Source organism: Mytilus edulis, chromosome 14 (assembly GCF_963676685.1).
Source record: "Mytilus edulis chromosome 14, xbMytEdul2.2, whole genome shotgun sequence".
NCBI lineage: Eukaryota > Metazoa > Mollusca > Bivalvia > Mytilida > Mytilidae > Mytilus > Mytilus edulis.
The window spans coordinates 17,287,394-17,304,851 of NC_092357.1; the positions used below are offsets into that span (position 1 = coordinate 17,287,394).

Here is a 17,458-nt window from a genome sequence, read left to right on the forward strand (position 1 = left end):
TTACAAGATACAATAGTGTCACCTTACCACATGCGTTCGAAATCCAATATCTAAACTATCAATTCATCTATCATTAACTTTCTAATTGTCAACTTCCAATTTGTTAACAGTAAAAATACCCTCTGCTACGTCGTTAGGTGATACCATATCTCAGTTTCTGCATTACGCGGGTGTCTGACCACTTTCGACGGTCTTCTTAAACAGGGGTGTGCTTTAAATTTCAACCCTGGTATATATATAACAAGTTTCTTTACACAGGAATATAACAGTTGTTTTCTCTTCAGTAAGAATTATACTTCGACAAAATGATCTCCCGATTACACCAGATAATTATTACAATCGTAAAAATGGAAGCCATTGTAAGAATTACGCACTGCAAATTTATAAAATATCAGAACGTTTGGTGGGTTATTCGATTTTAATGTCTTATTAAATCTTTCGTTTATAAATTGTCTATATGAACTAAGAAAACTTCTTTTTATAAGTTGTATTTGGCAACTCTTTTATAAATAATTGGTTGTCAATGCTCTTCAACTTCGTACTTAATTTGGCCTTTTCCTTATCTTTTGTTCGAGCTTCACTGGTGAGTCTTTTGTACACGAAATGTACCTCTGGCGCAAATACAAAATTGCAATCATGGTTTCTGTGATGAGTTTATTTGCACTAAAGCTTCATGACTATAACAGATAACGAAACAAATATATTCCAAAATTACTCAACAAAGAACTATTATTCATCGAAGGTAAATAGCTTTTAAGATTAAAATGTGATATTTGAATTGCAATAAATGTAAAAAGTAAACGTCATTATTGGATTTATTTAAAACTTTTGGCAGTAAAAGAAAATAATTTCCCTGTACAGTGTTTTGTTCCGCACGAAAACGAAATGGAATACAGAAGAATTGGGATAATGACATATTAATCAAATGTTGTTTGAAAGAGAATCAATACAGGATGTATTTATCACGTTCCACATAATTATGTATTGTAAAAAGATAAAGCGATGTTTTATATTTCAAAAGTTCAGAGGGAGGTCTATCAATGGTAATATACATTTCAATATACTCATTTTATAATGATTTCATTGAGGTTAATGTTAAGATTTTCTTATCTCAGGAATAGATCACCTAAATAATATTTGGCACAACCTTTTGGAATTTTGGGTTCTCAATGCTCTTCAACTTTGTGCTTGTTTAACTTTATAACTATTTTGATCTGAGGATCACTGATGAGTCTTATGTATACGAAACGCGCGTCTGCCGTATTAAATTATAACCCTGGTACCTTTGATAACTATTTACTTACATGCGCTCCTATCGTAATGGTTTCATGCATATGCTGGACGAGAATATTTTAATTGGAAAATTCCCTGGTAAGGTAAAAACAATGTTACCACTTGCATCTACATTAAATAGATGTAATACTGTCGTGTTTACAGGGTATAGTCCTTGGTAACACCAAAATGTGTCCTCTCGTTTAATTTTTCTCATATTTACATCATTAGAAATGTAGGGGTCCGTGCATCATCTGCCAAAGTCTTAACCAAATTCACCGTTTCATTTTATGTTTTGGGTATATTGAATATGACCAGTTTTGGGGTACCCTAAAAGACGGTCGAAAACACTATTAGGTACAAATCATTGTGTTTTTTTTGCACATGTTGTCCTTAGAAATACCCCTGACTGTCAAAATGCATAGAGTAAACATATTTAAAAGTAAATCTGAAACATCAGGATAATACAAATAGCCTGAATGTAAAATAAAACGATTTTTAATTATCGATACGTCGAAAATTATGACCAGCTCATATAACAATGTTTTTTCAAACTGATAAATTTTTCAAAAATTGTGTCGGTCAATTCCTGCCGAAAATTGTTTAAACATTTATTGGTTATTAATCCTGAAAATCACAAACTTTTATCGAATTTGACCGTTTTGAATTTTCAAAATCTTTAAACAAGATGGTTAACAAGGCACACGAAAAAGTAGAATTTTGGGACAAAATTCATTTTCCCTTCCAAACCTTCTACAGACTTTTTTTGCATTCTTTTTATGTGTAATAGTCAAAGATGAACTGTCCCAATAATAATTGTAATACATTTTGTTAAGGAAAACAGTCATATTCAGTATGGATGAGAACCCTCGGGGCGAATTGACATAATTTTGTATCACAACTACATATTGATTTATCTCCCCCGACTACAAAATGCACCTGTCATCAATAGCAGACGCTATCAGAATTCATTGTTTTGAAAGTCTGTCACTATCTAAGTACTATCTTTGTGTTAATGTAGATTATCTATTAACATAAGCTTGTACTAGGATTGATGTTCAGATCATATCTTCTAGATTATAGCCTTTATATTTGGAAAAAAACAACAGTAAGTACAAACTCTGTATCGATGACTTAGCACTTAAACCATATTACTTCATTATTTAATCCATTTATTGAAATCGAATTTCCCAAAACTTCCAAGATTTTTTTCTAAATGATGCCACAAGACACTATGATAGTCAGTATCCAGATATAGTTAATCCAGATCTCGTCAGACTTAGTTTATTGGTGGGTTTTTTAAGCATTTCGTGTATGAATGGTAATTTTATACCTTTTCATCAACATCATTAAAAAATTACTCTTTTGTTTAATGCTTGGTGGTGTCAAACATGTACAGTCTACTTGATCTATTTGCATCATTCTCACAGCCAAATGTAAACAACATCAATGCTTTATCACTGTTATGTTAAAACAAAGATATCTAAAGACGGAGCATCATGAATCTAACCAAAAACCGGGAATTATCTCAGATGCTAATGACGGATGAGCAAATCCTGCTGTACATATGGCACTCGTCGAGAGAAAAACGTTTTTTTTTTTCCAAAATGACCTGTTGCATTAATTAAGTATGGTTTCATTTAGGAATTCCTCGATTTTATTCCGCCATTGTTTAACCACAGCAAATGAAATCGCAGAATGTAATATAACATTTCTTTTCGATCCATTATTTCATAATAAATATTTGAAATTTTGAAATTTTTATGAATGAACTCACTATATAATTAGAATAACAAATATTTTATTAAATTTCAGAACTTATGCTGTTAAAATGGCCATGACGAAGATACCAAAGATGTTCCCTGTTTTCTACATGTTCTATTTTATATGGTGAGTATCAACTATTAACTATCAACTATCTTTAATCAGGGATGTAAATGTTCTTTTTCAAATCTTGAAATAAATTTTTTTCACGAACTGTTGTTATGGGTTGCATATTTTAGAGTTAAAATTTTTAATAACATTATCATGACTAAGTGCAAGAGGAAAACATGACTCATTTTTAATTAAAACATCTGGCGTTAAGAGCTAATAGCTTGTTTGTGAAATTGTTCTATACACCAAAAAGTAAAAAAGGAAATATTGCATTCAATTAATTTAAAAAAGGAAATAACGTCGATTCAATTGAAAGAGGAAACATTTTAATCAAAGTTAATATAGTACAGAAAAGTTCCATTTCTCTGTTTAGTCTCATTTAAACGGCATAAGAGTAGTAGATACAAAATTGGAATACATCTTCAAAAATTGATCAATCGGAGGTAAATATATATTATCTTGCATATTTTATGACAATACTATTATATTTTTTATTAAGTAATTGACACAATTATTTCATGAAAGCCTAATCAACTGGATAATAATTATCACTTCTTTTTTTTTTATTATTATCAACATGCTTTTGTTTTATATTTTTGAAAGATCACATTTGCTTAATCAAGCATATTAAGTTTTTAACTTATTGTAAAAAAAGGGGGAAGGTTCGATTTTATGAAATAAAGTACTAAAATATCAGCCACACTGTCAATTTAATAATCTTTTACCTTCTAAGTATAAAATAGTATATTGGAATATTGCTTTATTCATATGAAACCCTTAACATCTCACGGTGAGGAAGAAAATTTGAATCGTCTTTATTGATTCTGTAATGAGATCATTTGTCGTTAACATTATTATAAACTCAGAAGTTCTACTCGTACAACTTATCAATGCTTCTGCATATTGATATAATAAATAGCAGCTACGAATTAAGGTATGAAGTTGTATTTCTAGTAATTAATCTACTTTAAATTTACATAACAGTTTCTTTCTTCTTAGGCTATTTTTGCCTGATTATATCAAATATGTAATAAAAAATATACCGTCATGTGCTACTCTTTGAGACAATTAGGTCGAAATTTTATATAGATTTGCTCAAAACTTGGATTTGTGGACGTATTTTTCCTTTCGAGAGAAATACATAACGTTTTTGTTTGAAAAGATGAACACAAGCTTTTTATTGTTAAAATATTTGTAAATTCTGTTGTATATAAATGTCCTTGAAAATTGTGCAAAATAATTTATTCAAATAACTCATATTTATCAAATGTTCACGAATGTAGAAAAAAAAACATCATTTTTTGCTGTATATTTATCAAATTAAAAAAAAATTGCACTATTGACGTTTGCACGAAAATTTGCACACATAATCTTCTTACGTAGTAAAACCAAATGGCATTTTAAAAAATAGGGTTCTATGAACTCGTTTTTAAGTTTAATAAGTTTGAATGATAAAAATCAGTCGAACACTGAATCTGTTCCCGATAAGTCATAGTTTGACGTCGCGAAATTAACAATTTACATGAGCAGCGTCATTACCTCTCCTATAACTGTATCGCATGCCCTCAAAGGTCAAATATAAAAAAGAAGATGTGGTATGATTGCCAATGAGACAACTATCCACAAAAGACCAAAATGACACAGACATTAACAACTTTAGGTCACCGTACGGCCTTCCACTATGAGCAAACCCAATACCGCATAGTCAGCTATAATAGGCCCCGATAAGACTATGTAAAACAATTCAAACGAGAAAACTAACGGCCTAATTTATGTAAAAAAATGAAAGAAAAAAGTACGGTCTTCATCATGGCCTGTTGGCTCACATCGAACAAGCAAGTTATCTAGGGCCCGACAGTAACTTTCGTGATAGAATTCAAACAGGAAAACCAACGGTCTAATATAAATTTAAAAAAAACAAGAAACAAGAAACACGTATCACCGACAACAACAAACTTTAACTACTGAGCAACAGGCTCCTGACTTAGGACATGTGCATAAAATTGCAATGGTTGAAATGTTTTAACATGCGCCAAACTTCACCAAACCCTGAGACAGAAGTGTTACAATACAACATGAAAAGACACACTAAAACATCAATTGAAATGGCATAACTCGATAAAAAAAACATTAAAACGAAAGTAAAAAAATATACACTGAATGAATAAATTTGATCTATGACACGGTTTAAATAGGTGTAATACCACCATTGATTTTTCCCTATTAGTCTTTGTTAAATTGGTACTTTTAAAAAAAATGTACAGAATTTACCTTTATTTCAACCAAAGAAATACTTTGCATGAATAAAGTTTAATCCTTTCCAGTGCTACAGTGAAAATTTCACACTACATTTCATTGCATATAAGAAAGTAACCTGCACCGGAAGTAAACAATCACATTTTTACCAGGTTATTTACTGGTTACCTGCTTTGGCAACTATGTAACCTTAACTTTCCAAAATATTTTATAAGACCATCAAATAAAAAAAGAATGATGCTTTCAGACACCCAACATACATGTTTATGACTCAGAAAAATTTAAGTGCATTGAAATGCAGGGTTAATTTTCTACAACTGTCAAATTCAAGGGAATATTTTTTTAGACCTACTTTCGTATGCAACCGGATGTGGCGTATCATGATTTGGTGGTATTACACCTAAAGAACACCTAAATGTCAAATAAACTTAATGTAATTTTTTTCCCTCCAATTGCAAGTTATTTCAAGCATAACTGCCAAGTTTTGTCTCAGTCAGATCTATAGTTTCAGAGAAAATCACTATACTGTAAGGCCATATCCTACGGCAATTTCAGTCTAATTTCTTCGACAAATCCAAATTTCAGTGTATCATTATAAAATGCAGTGTTGACTAATATCTGATCAAAAACTCATGATCTATGCATTCAAACAATTAAATAGAATACAAAAGACAACTTTTAGATGATAAACAATTTTATTGCACCTTTTAGAGTTCATTTGAAGGTCTGTTTTGGTCTGTTTTGGTCCATTTTTCCTCCTTCCTTCCTTTTTCATCAAAACTTGATATCTTTTGTCTAAAAAATAAAACAAATGTGATTATTTCCCCACAAAAATGATATAAATGTAATGTTAAATCAATAATTAAAGTGTTTTAGCTGAAAGAACTGTCTCTATAAATGTTAACAGTCTACACGGAAGTTTCTAGAAGCCCTTATGTGTAACTCGAGTTTTTAGTCTGTTCGCCTAGTGTGACAAATAACGGTTCCCTTTCAGTCAACCATTTATTGTTACTGGTATCAAAGTCTTTTTATTTACTCATAACAGTATATTTCTAATAGATTTACACAAAGTGTCCACTTTCTTGTATTTTACATTAGAAAATGGGGAGAAAGAGTAATAAAAAATACCTCAAAATGTTTTTAAAAAGGGTTATGTCCCTTGGAATGCTGGTACAAAAAATAATTGGTAAGAATTATAAAGTTTAAGTATGTGAGACTGGATTCTGATGTGTATAAATCCAGGGCAAATAAGTGTTTAGATGATTTATTGTCTGTGCAAAATGTAGATGGCACAATGGCAAATTGTAAACTTTTGCGGCCAAAAAAAACACAAAAAACATGATGATAGTTGATACTTACTTTAATGCTGAAGTGTCATCTGCAGACCAATTCACATATAAGATTTTTCAACAGAATGCTCTTCAGAACATGTGAACACTGAAATAAAAAATTCACATGTTGTATAAACAAAACTGTTAGGGCATTATTTAAAATTTAACACAGTAAACTAAATACAGCTTTGTCTGTCCACCCATTTGACTTAGAAAACACCCGTAAACCCCCATTTCAAGGCAATTTTACCTCAAACGTGCTTTCTGTGTCTCAATCCATTCCGAATAGTCCATGTTTACAATGTATGAACTGGTTTATTAATAACTTTTAAAAATGAAAGTACAATAAGGTCACGAGTGCACATGTAGTTTCCTTAAATAGGTGTAATACCACCATTGATTTTTCCCTATTAGTCTTTGTTAAATTGGTACTTTTAAAAAAAATGTACAGAATTTACCTTTATTTCAACCAAAGAAATACTTTGCATGAATAAAGTTTAATCCTTTCCAGTGCTACAGTGAAAATTTCACACTACATTTCATTGCATATAAGAAAGTAACCTGCACCGGAAGTAAACAATCACATTTTTACCAGGTTATTTACTGGTTACCTGCTTTGGCAACTATGTAACCTTAACTTTCCAAAATATTTTATAAGACCATCAAATAAAAAAAGAATGATGCTTTCAGACACCCAACATACATGTTTATGACTCAGAAAAATTTAAGTGCATTGAAATGCAGGGTTAATTTTCTACAACTGTCAAATTCAAGGGAATATTTTTTTAGACCTACTTTCGTATGCAACCGGATGTGGCGTATCATGATTTGGTGGTATTACACCTATAAAGATGGTAAAAAGACAATTCTAACCTGGGACAAAATATCGTTCAATTAAATCATACAAAAACATTTTTGATTATAACCTTTAACATGTTTAATTGAAACAGTGTGTTATCGTTTTTCAGAAAAAACAATTGCTGTTTTAATATCTAATTATGAAGATATCCGAATTGCACACAACAGTGTATTTCATATACTGCATCTTGATTGTATATACAACGAAAGTAACAGAAAATAGATGTATATTTGATCCGCGATGTGAATGTTATATTTCAAATCTGAGAGTTTCTTGTAATCATAAAAACATCACTGATAATAACATCCCTCATTTTCCAAGAAGTGTACAACGACTTTCACTTTGGTCTAATTTGATAGAAATAATTCCGCGAACAACATTCAATCATATGAAAAATCTATCTGAGTTAGATTTATCTTATAATAGACTTAAATATCTAGAAGAAGGAACTTTTGGTGGTTTATCAAGACTTGAAACTTTATCTATAAAAGGAAATTATTTAGACTACAGTTTTGCAATACCAAATAATATTTTCAAGCCATTGGTTTCGTTAAAAAGTTTGAATGTAGCGAACAATAAATTGGTTGAACAAAGTTACCTATATCCATCTTTTCCAAGCGATCTATTGTCATCTTTAGTTCGGTTAGAGAGTATAGAAGTAGATGTAATACATCCGCAATTTAAACTTAATTTGTTTATGTTTCCAAACATTTACAGATCATTAACGCATCTAACAAAATTGGAAATAGGCCTTTGTAATTTGCCTCATGTTAGAAATATAACGTTTTTCAATCTTCCCAATCTTGAATATCTTGACATGCATCGCTGTCACACACAAAGCTATGATCGTTGGACATTGCGAAATGGAAAAAAGCTCAAATATCTAGACATTTCGGAAAACGAGTTCACTGATGATTGCCTGTCGAAATTAATGAGCGATTTAAATTTCAATGTAAAACTGGAGATCTTGAAAATGACGAATTCCTTTCCCTCTATGTCTATATTTCTGCCGCAATATTTAGCTTTGTTTCTAAATGCTACACAAATAAGGGAAATTTATGTAAATAATAACAGTTTTGTCGAAGCTATTGGTAACGATGAATATTTCATGATGCCTCCCACATTGAAAGTGTTTGATTTTTCGAACAATAAACTGTCGAAGTTCTATTTTGGAATGCCTTACTTGTCGATATTGAACTTACAAAATAACAAACTAGGTGCATACCTTTCAACGGAAAGATATACTAACTCCGGTGAGACAGAACTCAGAGAAATTGACTTATCCTTCAATTGTATTCAGGATTTGTCTTTTGGCTTATTTCACGGACATGAGCATGCTGTAAACATAGATTTGAGCCACAACAAGTTAACTGATATTACGTTCGATCTTTCTCATCTAGTAAGTTTGAAAAAACTTGATTTATCATATAACAACATCAGTGGAATATCTTCACAAAATTCTATGAATACTTTACACAAACTCTCCAAAACATCTAAACTGAAAATAGATCTATCAAATAATTTATTGAAATGTACCTGTGAAAACCTGAAGTTCGTACAATGGATGAACGCTAATTTAGACTTGCTACTAAATAAGGACAAATGCATGTGCCGGTTTGATAACAATGATGTAGTTCAATTGACAAATGTAAATGTAAATGTAATTGTAAAACAACTTGAAAAGGAGTGCAGCTCGTATACCACGTTAATTATTTGTATAGCTGTGGGGATATCTATAGCTCTTCTTATTCTTTCCTCTGGATTGGTGTACAGGTTTCGATGGAGGCTTCGCTATCTGTATTACATGACTAGACATAAGTACAAGGTATTCCAAAATATTCAATCTTACACTTCTTACAAATACGATGCGTTCATATCTTATGCAAATGAAGAAACAGATTTCGTTGTGAGTGAAGTTATACCACACTTGGAACGTGGCGAAAACTTGAAACTCTGCGTTCATCAGCGGGACTTCGTTCCAGGAGAAGAAATTACACAAAACATTACGAATGGAATTCACCAAAGTAGAAGGACAATATGCATAATAACGCGATCATTTCTTGATTCATACTATTGCATGTTTGAATTTAACATGGCGAAAATGGAAAGTATATATTCGAGAGATGGACAAAACATTCTTTTTCTGGTCTTCTATGAACAACTACGTCCGAAAGATCTACCGTTAGTCATTCTTGAGTTAGTTCAGAAGCAATCGTACATCGAGTACCCAAATGATGAACAAGGGAATGTTGTGTTTTGGAAAAAAATAGCAGAATCGTTAGGATCATCTGAATAATAAAAAAAGAACACTTGACCTTGACATTTTTTCAAAAAGTCACCTTAGTTTGAAATTTAATTGTATATCGGTTTTTGTACATTCTTTTCTTTTAAAATATAATGTAGTACGGTGTATCTTTGGTTTAAGTTCTTAGTATTGTTTGAATGTATAACGCCATAGACTTATTCTTAAATCATTTATTCTGTACATTTTCATTTGAATAATCCTCTGTTTTATCTGAGCTACATATAACTTTTGAAAGTAAAAACAAGTATTGTTCAAAGGAAGGACAACAACTATAATGGTACAACGTTGTATTTGTTTTGCGTATATCATATCATGAGATATAAAGACAATATTCTTAAACAATACCCCGCAATGGTAAGGATATGAATGAAACTTTTAATATATATTCATTAACAATTCATAGTACAATGACATCTAAGATATTGTTAAGGATGGCATGTTGTTTGAAAAATCTTTTTATTTGCTTATATTTTTTCCAAAATCCGGTTTGAAAGAATTTACAAGTCACAATCTAAAAAAACACAATCGTTGTCGTTGTAAATGAACGACCTTCTATACATTATGCTGGTAGTCAATGCATTTGAAGTGCTACACGTAATGCATGTGTATATAGGGGCGGTAAGCGGATTTATTTGACGAAGGTATATCAGTGCTCTGAACAATTTGATTTTAACTGCTCTCGTGATTTTATTAGTCCTCATTTGACAGCGACATGTGATTGTTAATTGTTTAATCGTCGTTAAGTCGTGGGAAAGGATGTCATTTTTAGTTCAACAGGGAATAACTATTAGTAAAGGTTATTCATATCAAATTAAATAAAGAATTGATTGTTAATACAACTAATACGTACATTCGTATGAAAAAGCACAATAGGACGTTATAGAATTGACTGATATTAGTTTATCATAAGGATGTATATTTTTTACAAAATATTGTGCTCTGTTTGAACTCTTGTATACAAATATCCATCGTGTTTAATTTGCGTTTTGTGATTGAGATAGGCCTGCCAATTGATATTTTATAGTGTATCTTTCTATGTTGTGATGTAATACTATTGTTTCAGAAGTGATAAGGCGCGTTACCATTAAAACGTTTAATCCCGCTGCAAAAGTTTGTACCGTCATAAGTCAGGAATCTGATATACAGTAGTTGTCGTCTGTTTATGTAGTTTATACGTGTTTCTCGTTACTCGTTTTTATATAGATCAGACTGTTTGTTTTCCCGTTTAAATGGTTTTACATTAGTTATTTTATAGCCCTTTATAGCTTGCTGTTCGGTGTGATCAAAGGCTCCTTGTTGAAGGCCGTACCTTGACATATATTGGTTTACTTTTATAAATTGTTACTTCGAGAGAGAGTTTTCCATTGGCACTTATACAACATTTTCCTATATTCATTCTATGCATTTTACAGATGAGAAAATTCGATGTAGTTTTCAGATATTAGTTTTATGATTTGTCTCCTTGTTTTACAACAGAATTTTAACATTCGTACGGTATTTTGATTTATTACCTTAAATGAAGGATTTCCTATCATGGTTTTATAAATTTCTTCGTGTACATATTGACCTATGTTTATACTCATTAGTTAATCAGAGTTTTATTAGTCAAATGAATTTAAACTTAGGTATTGTCAATCATCACCTTATCACTCAATTCACCCGAACTATACAAAATAACATGCAAATACCTACACATAGGCGAATGAAGTATTTTGTTTTATAGAATATTTTTCCGGGTTTCTGTTGGTTATTTTATATTTGACAAAGTCTACTACTTCTGACTCATTTATTTACGGTTATCTAAAATACCTCTCGATGTGCCCTACGGTTGTCTAAGTGTTTGTGATATATTTTATTGAGATACATCATGCACATCTATGACTTCTTCAATTCGTTGGTCAACTGTGGTGTGATCAAATGTAATTTTATGTATTCCGCTCAAACCAGTTATAGAGGCCTACATAAAATTGAAATGAGGGGATATTTTTTCTCCTTGCTTGAGGCCTTACTATGAATTTGTGATGTAGAACACCATTAAATGCGATTTTCCTTTGTTTTAAGTGGGTTTTTTTCCTGTTTGTTTATTGATTTAATGTCAGTCGTGGATGGATACCCAATACGCTATCTTTTCTTTTAAAGACAAACGGCACCTGATACAGGTAACCTTACAAAATATGAGTGATAAACCCAGTTGTTCATGAGTACATAAGCTTCACCCCCAGTTGTTTAATAGGGTTCGTGTTACTTAGTCTTTGTTTTTTTTAGTCATGTCTTTGACAGTTTATTGTCGCTCTACGAGTTTAACTGTCCATCTGGTATATCTGTTATGCATTATCTATTTATTTAACTATGTTTAGTTTGTCTAGTATAAATATATTTAAGTAATTATCAATATCATTGTTAGAATAAAAGTAAGTATGGTTATAACTACTTGTTTATTTGGACTTGAAAAATCATAATTCATAGCGGTAGTATTTAGAATTTATCTTAAACAGAAAGTAATTATCATTACAATTGTTAGAATAATCATGATTATTACTGTTTGGTTGGTACTTTTTTTCTACTTGAAAAAATATAAATCTTATCATTATGAATTTATATTAAATAGAAATATTCAATTATATATTAAAAATCTTTGTTGTTTCAACTAACAAAATGAAGATAATCACTATATACATTACGTCTACCATATGCATCATGCCAGTTGTAATCACAGGAGAACATTTAGAAGGTGTATGTACATATGACCAGCGTTAAAATTTTATGATTTTGTAACTACAGTTTAGTGTAATCAGAAACATATTACTGACAGCAACATCCCTCATTTTCCGAAGGAAGTACACAAACTTTTTATGAGAATTAATAAAGTGATAATAATTGCATCACCAACATTTAATCATTTAGAAACTCTTACCGAGTTGGATTTATCTTGACATCAGCTTTCATACATTTAAAAAAAAAGAACATTCAATGCTCTATCAAGTCTCAAGACATTATCTATTGAAGAAAATTATTTGAATTGCAGTTTAAAAATACCGCACAATATTTTTAAACCATTTGTGTCGTAAACACACGAGAATGCACGCTGTTTTTTGCGGAGTTTGCTGTTCAATACAGATATAATATTTCACACTTTCCCAAGCGATTTAATTACACCTTTACATTAATTACAAAGTATTGAAGTAGATGTAGGACACCTCTTATTATCGTTTATGTTTTCAAATGATCATAGATTATCAAGGCATCTTACAAGGTTGAAGATAGATTTTTTTTTTATGCCTTCTGTGAATAACGAAACATTTCGTTATCTTCCATATCTTGACTATATTGAACTGACAAACTGTAGGATACAAAACTATGACGTTAGGACATTACCAAATAGGAAAAAAATTGAAATATTTAGACATTTCTCATAACCTGTGTGATGATGAGAACCTACGAAGGGTGATGCAAGATTTGGTATTCAATGACGAATTAAAAGTGTTTAAAATGACAAACTGCTGTCCTTTTGAATATAAATATATGTCAACATGTATACTTTTGAATGCCTTACTTGTCGATATTTAACTTAAGCAATAACTCGCAAGGGACATACCTTTCATTAGAAAGATATACTAGTTCTTCAAAGACTGAACTCAAAGAAGTTGACATATCTCATAATCTCATAATCTTATTTATAATTTATCCTACTCGATTTTTCACGGCCATTTGAAAACAGTTAAAATTAATCTCAGCCAAAACAAATTAACTGATGTTACTTTTGATTTCCCCGATCTAGTTAGTTTAACAGGAATTGATTTATCTCGCAACAACATCGGTGGAATATCGTCACAAGCTTCATTGAATACATTACACAAATTATCTAAACAGTTGAAAATCGACCTGTCAAACAGTTTGTTGAACTGTAGCTGCACAAATTATTTCCTACAATGGATGAACGTGAATATAATCATCATAGATACCAGGACTAAATTTTATATATACGCCAAACGCGCGTTTCGTCTACAAAAGGCTCATCAGTAACGCTCGAATCCAGAAAAAGTTAAAAAAAAAAATCCAAATAAAGTACGAAGTTGAAGAGCATTGAGATCCAAAATTCCCAAAAGTGTTGTCAAATACAGCTAAGGTAATCTATGCCTGAGGTAGAAAAGCCTTAGTATTTCAAAAAATTCAAAATTTTGTAAACAGTTAATTTATAAATATATAAATATCAATGATAATTCATGTCAGCACAAAAAGTGCTGACTACTGGGCTTGTGATACCCTCGGGGAAATAAATCTCCACCAGCAGTGGCATCGACCCAGTGGTTGTAAATAAACTCATCATAGATACCAGGACTAAATTCTATATATACGCCAAACGCGCGTTTCGTCTTCAAAAGACTAATCAGTGACGCTCGAATCCAAAAAAGTTAAAAAAAAAAATATTTAAAAAAATGTGGATTTGTTCATATTCAAGCATAAATAAACCTGTCGGTTTGATAATAATGACGTAGTTTATCTGACAAATGTTAATAATATTGTTAAACAACTTAAAAAGGAGTGCAACACACATACAGGTCTAATTTTAAGTGTAACTATCGGGATCATAACAGCTTTAATTATTCTTTGTGCCGGTTTAATGTTCAGATTTCGATGGCAGCTGCGTTATCTGTATTATATGACTAAACATAAATACAATGTTTTCAAAAATATTCAATCTAACCTTACCTACAAATACGATGCATTTATATCATATGCAAATGAAGAAACCGAATTCGTTTTAAACGAAGTTATACCAATCTTAGAACGTGATGTCAACATGAAACTATGTATTCATCAGCGGGATTTCGTTCTAGGAGAAGATATAACACCTAGTATTACCGAAGGAATTCACCAAAATAAGAGAACATTATGCGTAGTAACTCAATCGTTTCTTGATTCGTATTATTAAAATTGAGAATGGAAATGGGAAATGTGTCAAAGAGACAACAACTCGACCATAGAAAAAACAACAGCAGAAGGTCACTGACAGGTCTTCAATGTAGCGAGAAATTCCCGCACCCGGAGGCGTCCTTCAGCTGGCCCCTAAACAAATGTATACTAGTTCAGTGATAATGAATGCCATACTAATTTCCAAATTGTTCACAAGAAACTAAAATTAAAATAATACAAGACTAACAAAGGCCAGAGGCTCCTGACTTGGGACAGGCGCAACAATGCGGCGGGGTTAAACATGTTTATGAGATCTCAACCCTACCCCTATACCTCTAGCCAATTTAGAAAAGTAAACGCATAACAATACGCACATTTAAAATTCAGTTCAAGAGAAGTCCGAGTCTGATGTCAGAAGATGAAACCATAGAAAATAAACAAATGACAAAAATACATAAATAACAACAGACTACTAGTAGTTAACTGACATGCCAGCTCCAGACTTCAATTAAACTGATTAAAAGATTATGATTTCATCATATGAATATCAGGCACAATCCTTCCCGTTAGGGGTTTAATATCATATCATCATAACATATATGAGAAGAACATAACCCGTGTCATGCCAACAACTGGTTTTTGAATAAATGTGTTTAGTTCCGATGCAAATACCCTATAAGTGAATCAATATTAATGCCAAAATATGCAATCTTTAATGACCTCACAAAAGTATCGTAACTATATGCCTTCTTAATAAGTCTATTTAAAGGTTTTTTTTGGTTCTGAGGTGAATACTGACATTGTTGTGCTTTATAAAGAATATTTCCATAAAAAATTGGATGTGAAATACCTAAACGTATAAGAAGTCTGCATGTTGTGCTATATTAACAAATGATGTCCTTATACCGATGATAAAATTTAGTTTATGGTTTGACTAGTTTGTGATATCGAAAACCATGGTGTAATAATTTTTCAGTAATACATAAATTTCTCTCGTTAAAATCTAAAACATTGTTACATTCACGAACGAATCGAAAAAGTTGGAAATATAAACACCATAAGACGGTGACAAGGGAACGTCACCATCTAAAAATGGATAATTAACGATAGGAAATGAAAAATCATCTCTTTTATAATAAATTTTAGTATTAAGCTTTCCGTTAGTGATATAGATATCAAGATCGAGGAAAGGGCAGTGGTCATTGTTAGTATTAGCTTTATTTAAAGTAAGTTCAACAGGATAAATTTCTTTAGTATACATACTGAAGTCGTCATTATTGAGAGCCAAAATATCATCCAAATATATAAAAGTATTATTAAATTTGTTTATCAGATGTTGTTTTGATGGGGCTTCGCTGATTTTTGTCATAAATTGTAACTCATAGCAATACAAAAACAGGTCCGCAATAAGTGGTGCACAGCTAGTCCCCATTGGAATTCCGATAACCTGACGATATACAGAATCTCCAAAGCGAACAAAAATGTTATCTAGTAAAAATTCAAGGGCATATATAGTATCAAAGCATGTCCAATTGACATAGTTTTATTGTTTATTGCTACTAAAAAAAATGACCTAAAAGAGTTTGAACATATATATTCACATTCTGATTTTTTAAATTCCCATTTAATTAGGTGTTTGAATTTTTTCTTAATGAGAATGTGAGGTAATGTGGTATACAGGGTAGAAAAATCAAAACTTTGAACAGATTCAAGATCACCAATATAAGCATGAAATTTATCAAGTACTTCCAACGAGTTCTTGACACTCCAAAAGTAATTAATTCCACTTATTTCGAAGGCCTTATTTGAACAATTGTTTTTGCATGTTTGAATTTAACGTGGCAAGAATGAAGAGTATATATTCGGGAGAAGGACAGAATGTTCTTCATCTGATCTTCTATGAACAACTGCGTCCAAATGATCTACCGGTAGTCATTCTTGAGTTAGTTCAGAATCAATCGTACATCGAGTACCCAAATGATGAACAAGGGAATGTTGTGTTTTGGGAGAAAATTAAGGAATCATTAATTTAAATAAGTTAAAAGAAACAGAATTCTTAGCTTGATGAAATGTTTGTTTGAATATACTGTTTTTTTTTTCGATAGACTTTTTATTATATAAAAAGTTATATAAGATTAAATGGCTTTTCAACAAAAATATAATAGATTTTATAATTTTACAGGTGTAATATCACCATTGACTTTTCTCTATTAGTCTTTGTTCAATTTGCACTTTTTAAAAGATTGTGCAGAATTTATCTTTGTTTCTAATAAACGAATACTTGGCATGAGTAAGTTTTATCCTGTCCAGTACTATATCCGATTTTCACATATTATTTCATTGCAGATAAGAAAATAACCATCACTGGTAGTTAACCTATCAAATTTTCAAATTTTTTAACCTGTGAACAAGCTTTAGTAACCATGTAGCCTCAAGTTTCCAAAATATTCTATATAAACACAAAATTGAAAATAATGATGGAGCTTTTAAACACGAAAGATATATATTTATATGGCCCATGAATGTTTTCCTGTAACTGAATACAGTATTAATTACACCTACACATGCAACCCACTTGCAAGGCAGAGCCCTTAATAATGTTCCATAGTAATATATTGTAAAAATATCATTTCACACAATGGATTG

At 31.1% G+C, this 17,458-nt stretch overlaps 1 protein-coding gene and 1 long non-coding RNA gene across 2 annotated transcripts; one reads left to right on the top strand and one right to left on the bottom strand.

The window, feature by feature from the left end:
• Positions 1 to 6,079: 6,079 nt before the first annotated feature.
• On the bottom strand, positions 6,080 to 7,576 carry LOC139502880 (uncharacterized). The gene is made up of 2 exons (XR_011658962.1): positions 6,763 to 7,576; positions 6,080 to 6,198 (listed from the first exon to the last, which is right to left on the bottom strand). It is a non-coding gene; the product is annotated as an uncharacterized lncRNA (long non-coding RNA).
• Positions 7,577 to 7,981: 405 nt separating this feature from the next.
• Positions 7,982 to 9,889, top strand: LOC139504005 (toll-like receptor 4). The gene has a single exon (XM_071294055.1). It carries the CDS (start codon positions 7,982 to 7,984, stop codon positions 9,887 to 9,889), a length of 1,908 nt encoding a protein of 635 aa, XP_071150156.1.
• The last annotated feature ends 7,569 nt before the right edge of the window (positions 9,890 to 17,458 follow it).

Bases quoted from the DNA above. Each gene is read 5' to 3' on its own strand.
- LOC139504005 (XM_071294055.1), top strand. From the start codon at position 7,982: ATGAAAAATCTATCTGAGTTAGATTTATCTTATAATAGACTTAAATAT.